Source organism: Colobus angolensis, unplaced genomic scaffold, assembly GCF_000951035.1.
Source record: "Colobus angolensis palliatus isolate OR3802 unplaced genomic scaffold, Cang.pa_1.0 Scaffold432, whole genome shotgun sequence".
Classification (NCBI taxonomy): domain Eukaryota; kingdom Metazoa; phylum Chordata; class Mammalia; order Primates; family Cercopithecidae; genus Colobus; species Colobus angolensis.
The window spans coordinates 1,637,110-1,645,842 of NW_012117733.1; the positions used below are offsets into that span (position 1 = coordinate 1,637,110).

The 8,733-nt window shown below is 43.4% G+C and overlaps 1 protein-coding gene across 4 annotated transcripts in view; it reads left to right on the forward strand.

Annotated features, from left to right (window-relative positions):
• Nucleotides 1-8,733, forward strand: part of ANKRD16 (ankyrin repeat domain 16) — a 36,325-nt gene that overhangs the window by 4,969 nt on the left and 22,623 nt on the right. For 2 of the 4 annotated variants that reach the window (XM_011957063.1, XM_011957062.1), the window contains exons 4-7: nucleotides 675-783; nucleotides 1,582-1,743; nucleotides 4,277-4,355; nucleotides 6,364-6,554. In XM_011957063.1, coding sequence (XP_011812453.1) covers nucleotides 675-783; nucleotides 1,582-1,743; nucleotides 4,277-4,355; nucleotides 6,364-6,521 — 508 coding nt within the window. In that variant the 3' untranslated portion in view covers nucleotides 6,522-6,554. Of the gene's footprint in view, nucleotides 1-674; nucleotides 784-1,581; nucleotides 1,744-4,276; nucleotides 4,356-6,363; nucleotides 6,565-8,733 lie in introns of those variants that run through there. The other 2 variants (XM_011957061.1, XM_011957064.1) reach the window with 2 other exon arrangements.

Genomic DNA, 8,733 nt, shown 5'->3' on the forward strand with positions numbered 1-8,733 from the left:
TTTTTTTAAGTTTTTGAGATGGAGTTTCCCTCTTGTTACCCAGGCTGGACTGCAGCGGCGCAATCTCAGCTCACTGCAACCTCCACCTCCCAGGCTCAAGCGATTGATTCTCCTGCCTCAACCTCTTAAGTAGCTGGGATTGCAGGTGCATGCCACCACACCCAGCTAATTTTTTATATTTTTGGTAGAGACAGGGTTTCACCATGTTGGCCAGGCTGGTCTTGAACTCCTGACCTCAGGTGATCCACCCACCTTGGTCTCCCAAAGTGCTGGGATTACAGTCGTGAGCCACCGTGCCCAGCTTGGACACAGATGTCTTAAATATTTTGGCTGTGGAATTGAGGGATGGGGGTAATCAACTGATCAGGAAGGATGAGGGAAAGGCAGTGGCAAGGGGTGACTTCAGGACCTCTGGTGCAGGAAGCTGAAGAGACCAAGTGCTGTCAAATGGGATGGAGAACGTTAGAGGAACAACGGGTCTGCTGGGGAAGACCATCATGCTCCTGAAGGCTTAGTGCTCAGTTCGGACACTGAGATGGGGGAGAATAGAGAGAGCTCCACGCTCACAGGCCGTTTCCACACATGCAGTCCAACTGCAGATGATCAGGTGTCAACTGTCCCTTGGGTTTGAGGTGGTGAATTTTCTCAGCTCTTACTTGGGGTTTTGGCTCTAGGTGCCAATATGAACCAGACTACAGAGACAACTGTGGCGTCACCCCCTTGATGGATGCAATCCAGTGTGGTCACATCGATGTCACTAGGCTGCTCCTTGATGAACATGGGGTATAAAAATGGTTGTGTTTTTATTCTTTTGGTTCTTCTTACAAATTTTAGGTCACAGGATAAACAGAGCACATCGTTGCTCAGATCCCAGGTTCCATTCGCCAGCCCCTCCAAACTCTCTCTGCGACTTGGTGACATCTTTAAGCACCAGTATTCCCATCTGTAAAATGGAGAGAAATTTAGTTTCTTCAGAAAGTTTTATGAGGATTAAATAATACAATGTAGATAAAGCAGTTGGCAAAATATTCAGTAAATGGTAGCTGTTTTATAGCAATAATAACAACAAATTGTCTCTGCTGAGAGTGCTTTTGGCACCATAGCCTGGAACATTGAATCATAACCATCTTTTTGATTAGCGAGCCCTTTTTTGAGAGCAGGGCACGATGGCTCATGCCTGTAATCCCAGCACTTCGGGAGGCCAAAGCAGGTGGGTAACCTAAGGTTAGGAATTTGAAACTAGCCTGGCCAGCACGTTAAAACCCATCTCTACTGAAAATATAAAAATTAGCCCGGTGTAGTGGCACACACCTGAGGCGGAGGCAGGAGACTTGCTCGAACGAAGGAGATGGAGGTTGCAGTGAGCCAAGATCGCACCACTGCACTCCAGCCTGAGCAACAGAGTGAGACTTTGTCTCAAAAAAAAAGAGTCCTTTGAGAGTGAGACAAAGCCACATATCCTCCACCCAGAGAGCTATGCGCAAACAGCTCAGTTTTGCTGAAGCGCCAGCAGGTGCCCAGATCTAAGTTGCCCTGTTTCTTGTCTTTGACCTTTGCTCCTTTCTCTCGTCTGCCCACTAGGCTTGCCTTTCAGCAGAAGACAGCCTGGGGGCCCAGGCTCTGCACAGGGCAGCTGTCACAGGGCAGAACAAAGCCATCCGATTCTTGGTCTCTGAACTTGGCATCGATGTAGATGTGAGAGCCACGTCAACCCACCTCACAGCACTTCATTATGCAGCTAAGGTTTGTTACCTCTTATAACATTGTCCCAGCTTCCCCAAGGCTTGCCTTACTCCATTGATGGGTAGCTCCCATAGCCTGGTTTCTTTGACCCCATCTGTATGGACGAAATTGCCCATGATATTCTTCTGAAATGGTCAGGATTCTGAAGCACTTTATCTCTTTAAATAGAAACCTGACTTGAATTTGTTTCTAGGCAAAAACTTACTTTAAAAAAAAACTTTTACTCCATAAAGTGCATCCCCCCCTCACACACAGGTTTTTGTTTTCGGGAATAATGTTATTTGAAGCCATAAATACCCATTGTATGAAATTCTTGGCTCTCTGTTCTTATACTGGATTTCAGAAGTTAAGAACTCTTCAGCCAGGGCAAGAGAATTGCATTTACTAGGCTCTCTGGGGTGTGAAATATTGAAGATAAACAAACATTTTCACTGGAAAAGTAGCTGTTTTAAATGCTAGGAGCATTTTGCATATTATCCTTAACATTATCTATTGGCTATGCCTTTACTTATTTTTTGTTTTTTTGTTTGTTTGTTTTTGTTTTTGTTTTGAGATGGAGTCTTGCTCTGTTGCCCAGGCTGGATTACAGGTGCATGCCACCATGCCCAGCTAATTTTTGTATTCTTAGTAGAGACGGAGTTTCACCATGTTGGCCAGGCTGGTCTTGAACTCTTGACCTCATGATCCACCCACCTCGGCCTCCCAAAGTGCTGGGATTACAGGTGTAAGCCACCATGCCCAGCCTACTTGTTTTTCTAATCAATTACATTCTCCTGCCTGATGTCCTGCTTTCGAGCAGCTGGGTAGATACCCATGGATGTGCTCTGTGGCCACAGGGTCCTCCCATAGGAAGAGTGAACCTGGAACCTTAATTGTAGTCTCATCACATAGTAGCAGACTAACTGGCTAGACAAAGAGTGTATAAATTATTTCATAGGCCGAGCGTAGTGGCTCACTCCTATAATCCCAGCACTTTGGGAGGCCGAGGCAGGTGGATCATGAGGTCAGGAGATCAAGACCATCCTGGCTAACATGGTGAAACTCTGTCTCTACTAAAAATACAAAAAATTAGCCGGACATGGTGACAGGTGCCTGTAGTCCCAGCTACTAGGGAGGCTGAGGCAGGAGAATGGCATGAACCTGGGAGAAGGAGCTTACAGTGAGCCAAGATTGCGACCATTGCACTCCAGCCTGGGCAACAGAGCAAGAAAAAAAAAAACATCGAGACCATCCTGGCCAACATGGTGAAACCCTGTCTCTGCTAAAAAATACCAAAAAATTTAGGCTGGGTGTGGTGACGCACGCCGGTAGTCCCAACAACTCAGGAGACTGAGGCAGAAGGATCACTTGAACCCAGGAGGCAGAGGTTGCAGTGAGCCAAGATCATGCCACTGCACGATGTTGCCCAGCCAGGCAACAGAGCAAGACTACATCTCAAATATATATATATACATATATATATATATAATAAATAATATTTTTATTTTAAAAAATATAATAATTCCTACTAGCTGTAATAGGAATTCCCATTTATGAGAGGTTATGATCTTTTCTAGTTTATCTGTGCCCTAAAGATTTTAACGAAGAGTGTATTTGCTTGGGAAATTTTAGAGTTTTGGGTTCTGTATAAATCACAAGATTTGTACTGCTCACAATGATGGAAACTAACTGCATTGGGTCAGTAATTTGGCCCACAGAGTTGATTATCTGTATTCTAATAATTAAATGTCACCAAAATATTTATTTAATGATTTATACTAGAATTGAGAATGATACACTATCTTACTTTAGATATGAAAATTTGGCCAGGCACAGTGGCTCACACCTGTAATCCCAACACTTTGGGAGGCTGAAGCGGGAGGATCCTTTGAGCCCAGAAGTTTGTGATCAGTCTGGACAACATAGTGAGACCTTGTCTCTACAAAAAAAAAAAAAAAAAAAAAAAAAAGAAGGGAAAAAAAGATATGAAAATTCACTTTTAGCAGTTGACTGTTTTAGAAAAGGTACCTAATGTATGTTGGAGTCTGGGTTTAAAGTGTGAAAGGAAAATAAAAACTTAAGACCCCCAAGTCACTCTGCCAAAAGAAAAAAAAATTAAGCTAAAAGCTGAGTCATGCGGAAAGCTGCCTTTCCTTTTGTTCCTAAGCAGATAGCTACAGATAAAGGGTTAAATATTTCCACAGGTAGCTACTTTATATTCACCTTATCTTATATAAAATGCCAATTTACTGAGCAGAAAGAGATATTTAATGTATCATTGCCTATTCCCCCCACCTACTCCTTTTATCCTGCAGCGTGGATTCAGTAATGTGACTGTACCCTCCCCTCCTTTTCACTCCAGCCCTCTTTTCCCCTTTAAATATTGAAGCCCTCAAAATCATCTTTGGAGAAAGACACAGATCTGTCTCTCGGGTATGTCCTTAACTTTGGCAAAATAAACTTCTAAATTGATTGAGACCTGTCTCAGATACTTTTTGGTTCGCAAAAGGTTTTCTTTTATCCTCCTCACAGTGATAAATTTGTTTCAATTCAGGAAGGACATACAAGTACAATTCAGACTCTCTTATCCTTGGGAGCTGACATCAATTCTAAAGATGAAAAAAATCGATCAGGTACCGTTTAATTTTATATATGCCTTGGAAATTAGTAAACTGAGTATAACCAATACACTTTTATATTTAAAACATTGATTTTAATATTCTTCCTTTTTTTTTTTCTTTTTGTGGTGGTGTTGTTGAGACAGAGTTTCCCTCTGTTGCCCAGGCTGGAGTATAGTGGCACGCCATCTCAGCTTACTGCAACATCCACCTCCTGGCTTAAGTGATTCTCGTGCCTCAGCCTCCCAAGTAGCTAGAATTACAGGCATGCACCACCATGCCTGGCCAATTTTTGTATTTTTAGTACAGACGGGGTTTCCCTGTGTTGGCCAGGCTGGTCTTGAACTCCTGACCTCAAACAATCTACCTGCCTTGGCCTCCCAAAGTGCTGGGATTACAGGCATGAGCCACCGCGACCAGCCTTAATGTTATTCTTCTAATAGCTCAACTACTTTTCCTTAAAATATCTTTTTCTCTGTAAAGCCTTCATATAATTGTTGTTATTATAACAGTGATGATGACTGCCACTCATTACAACTGCTGTTGTTAACCTTTGTTATTATTTTAAACCATAATAATATATGCGTCATAAAAGCAGTTTCTTTCTAATTCATGAAGACACCTGCTAGCCAGGTATTGTATCAATTCTTCACAGGTCATCCATTTAGGAGTATATTTAGGAACTATATTCACTATGATTTTTTTTTTATTTAGAATATTCAGAAACATATTCTGAGAACAAATTCTTTAGACTTGGACTTTAAAATAAACCCTCTAACATTCTATGAGCCAAAGACCATCTTGCAAGGGTTTAGTGGAATCTTTTTTTTTTTTTTTTTTTTTTTGGACAAAGTCTCGCGCTGTTACCCAGTCGGAAGGGTAGTGGCGTGATCTTGGCTCACTGTAACCTCTGCCTCCCAAGTTCAAGCGATTCTTCTGCCTCCCAAGTAGCTGGGACTACGGGTGCCCACCACCATGCCCAGCTAATTTCTGTATTTTTAGTAGAGACAAGGTTTCACCTTGTTGGCCAGGCTGGTCTCCAACTCCTGACCTCAAGTGATCTGTCCACCTCAGCCTCTCAAAGTGCAGGGATTATAGGCATGAGCCACTGCGCCTGGCCTAGTGAGATCTTTCTGATGCTTCAAAGACTTGCAGGTACCTACCTAGTCACTCTAGGGCTGGAAAGGGCAGCTGCTCTGCCCAGGAAGGGACACCGCTTCTCTGCTGGAGAGAAGGCAGCAGAACCACCAGTGCCCCTGAACTCAGCACACCAGGAACCTCAGTGTTGATTTCTATACCCAGAGTGGGAAGCCTGTTCAACAGTGTTTTCTTGGTTACATAATTATTTGTGGTGATAGTTTTATTTACAAAGCAAATTCAATGAACCTTTTAGAAAGTTTTTTGTACCATTTAAAGTGTGTTTCCAGAGCATTCTGGAGTATGGAGAGGAGTCTCCTATATCTTGTTAACTTGCTCTGTTGCTTCTTGTTTTAGATCAGTTTCTTTTTCTTTTTCTTTTTCTTTTTTGAGACAGTGTTGCTCTGTCACCCAGGCTGGAGTGCAGTGCTTACTGCAACCTCCACCTCCCAGGTTCAAGTGATTTTCCTCCCTCAGCCTCCTGAGTAGCTGGGATTACAGGCACGCACCACCACGCCTGGCTAATTTTTTAATTTTAGTAGAGATGGGGTTTCACCATGTTGGTCAGGCTGGTTTCACACTCTTGACCTCGTGATCTGCCCACCTCAGGCTCCCAAAGTGCTGGGATTACAGGCGTGAGCCACCACGCCTGGCCTAGATCAATTTCTTAAATCCTCTCTAACTGGTTTTATTATCTTTAAAACTATTTTCAACCCAATCAGGTTAAAAAGAAAAATATTTTGATCTAGTATAGGTGAAGTTGTGAAAATGAATTATGGAAGATATTGAAAGAATCGATATTTTTATTGGGCACTATCAACTCACGAGGTCAGTATTGCTCCAGGGGTTGTGTTTTTAAGTCCACATGATTTTTGTCACCCCTCAGCCCTGCATCTGGCCTGTGCAGGTCAGCATTTGGCCTGTGCCAAGTTTCTCCTACAGTCGGGACTGAAGGATTCTGAAGACGTCACGGGCACCCTGGCTCAGCAGCTCCCAAGGAGAGCAGATGTCCTTCAGGGCTCTGGCCGCAGCGCAATGACATAAGGATGTTTCCAAGAGGAGGCAGTAAAGCGCATGGTAATTCATACCCTGCTTCTTAAGTCAGTCACAGATTCAGCGAAACCAGCTGGAAGCCAGTTTTCCATCTCCTCCACTTCCTCCCTTCCCTCCTCCTGCATGTTCCACTCCTGCTGAGGAGTTCCCAGTGATCAGGGGGCTGAATTCCCAGCTCCATGGCAGGCACATTATGGAGTCCTGAGCACAGTCATAATCTTCCCGTAGTCCATATTTCACTGTTCGTATTCTTAAAGTAGAATAGATGTTTGTGAGATCAGACTGTGGGATCCTTAGAGAAGCACGTACCATGCATGAATATAATGAATATAATATAGTATGCACACTTTCACAAATATATGAAATATAATAACTGCTGCATGGTAAGGCTATGATAATAATAACAAAAATATCACATACATTGCTACTAGTTTGAGCCATAAAATGTAGTTGACCCGTTTAATTTCTTCCATCATAAGCTTTTACTTTGGTTCACCATTACAATGGTTCACTTTTGGTTTCGTAGCCAAGAAGGACATACTTATAATCTGTTTACACAGGCATTTACAAGAAATTAATAAAAATTTTTATATATTCTAAGCACTGCTAGTTAAGCTATCAAGTTTTAATCTTGAGGGTTTTTGTTTGTTTTAATAGATAAATTCAGTATTGGCCCCCTTCAAGTAGTAAATACATGTAGAAAAGGTAACTAAGGACCGGGCATGGTGGCCCGTGCCTGTAATCCCAGCACTTTGGGAGGCTGAGGCAGACAGATCACTTGAGGCCAGGAGTTCAAGACCAGCCTGACCAACATGATAAAACCTCATCTCTACCAAAAATACAAAAATTAGCCAGGTGTGCTGGTGCATGCCTATAGGCCCAGCTACCAGGGAGGCTGAGGCCCGAGAATCGCCTGAACCCAGCCGACAGAGGTTGCAGTGAGCCAAGATCGCACCACTGCACTCCAGCCTGGGCAACGGAGCGAGACTCCGTCTCAAAAAAAAGAAGAAAATGTAACTAAGATATTTACAAAATTTCTGTTAAACTGAGTTGAAGAATGGAGTTTTGTCTTTAAAACCTATTTTCTGGCCTGTGCCGTCCACTCACAGAAGCCTCTGACTGTTAAGGAATGAAACACTTGACATTTAGCTTTAAAAGATATTGTAGCCTCTTAAATGGAGTAAAGATAGGGTGAGTCCTCAGGCATTTCGATTCTTTTTTTACCTTTCTTCCGTTTCTTTCTTTTCCTTTTTTGATCCTTTTCTCTGAATTGCAAAGAATAATTATTATTCTAGATCAGGATTTTTAATCATTGTATGCATCAGTCGCAAGCAACATTGAACCCTCTTGTTGAGTGTGATCCAGCAAGTGCTTATTGCACACCCACCTTATTCTCAGCGTTGGGCTCAGTTTGGCACAGAGCAAGAATTTCCTGTTCGTCTTAATTACTCCCAGATGGCATCAGCGGGTTCCTGTTTCTAACCACCAAATCGGTGTTCTGGTAGAAACTCTCCTGTCTTATGACCTCTAAATGACACTCTCCATCTGCACTGATTTGAGATGAGTTACCACTTTCCTGTTGTTCCAGAGATGCCTGCGTCAGTGCCGTCTGGGGCTGAAGATGGTTCTGTTGTGTGGATATTTCGCGTGTACAGATGGGACTGAAAGATCAGTCTGGGACTGCCCTCTTTCCCCTCAGCACACACGTGAGCAGCTTTGCGTTTGCAGCAGCTGCGTGCACGATCAGTTTCCATTTGACTTTGCTTCTGCCCTTACAAACAGCTGATGATGACGACACAGCATATTACACTGTTGCCCCCGGTTTTCCGAGATCCCAGGCACCTTTGTAATAGAAACCATGGTTATCAGATGCCACTACTGAAACTACTAAACACCCAGAGATGGCAGTGATTATAAGAACATTAGTCGTGGGCTGGGCATGGTAGCTCACGCCTGTAATTCCAGCACTTTGGGAGGCCGAGGCAGGCAGATCACCTGAGGTCAGGAGTTCAAGACCTACCTGGCCAACATGGTGAAACCCCATCTCTTCTAAAAATATGAAAATTAGCCCGGTGTGGTGGCATGCACCTGTAATCCCAGCTACTTGGGAGGCTGAGGCAGGAGAATCACTTTAACCCGGGAGGTGGAGGTTGCAGTGAGCCAAGATTGTGCCACTGCATTCCAGCCTGGGCGACAAGAGCGA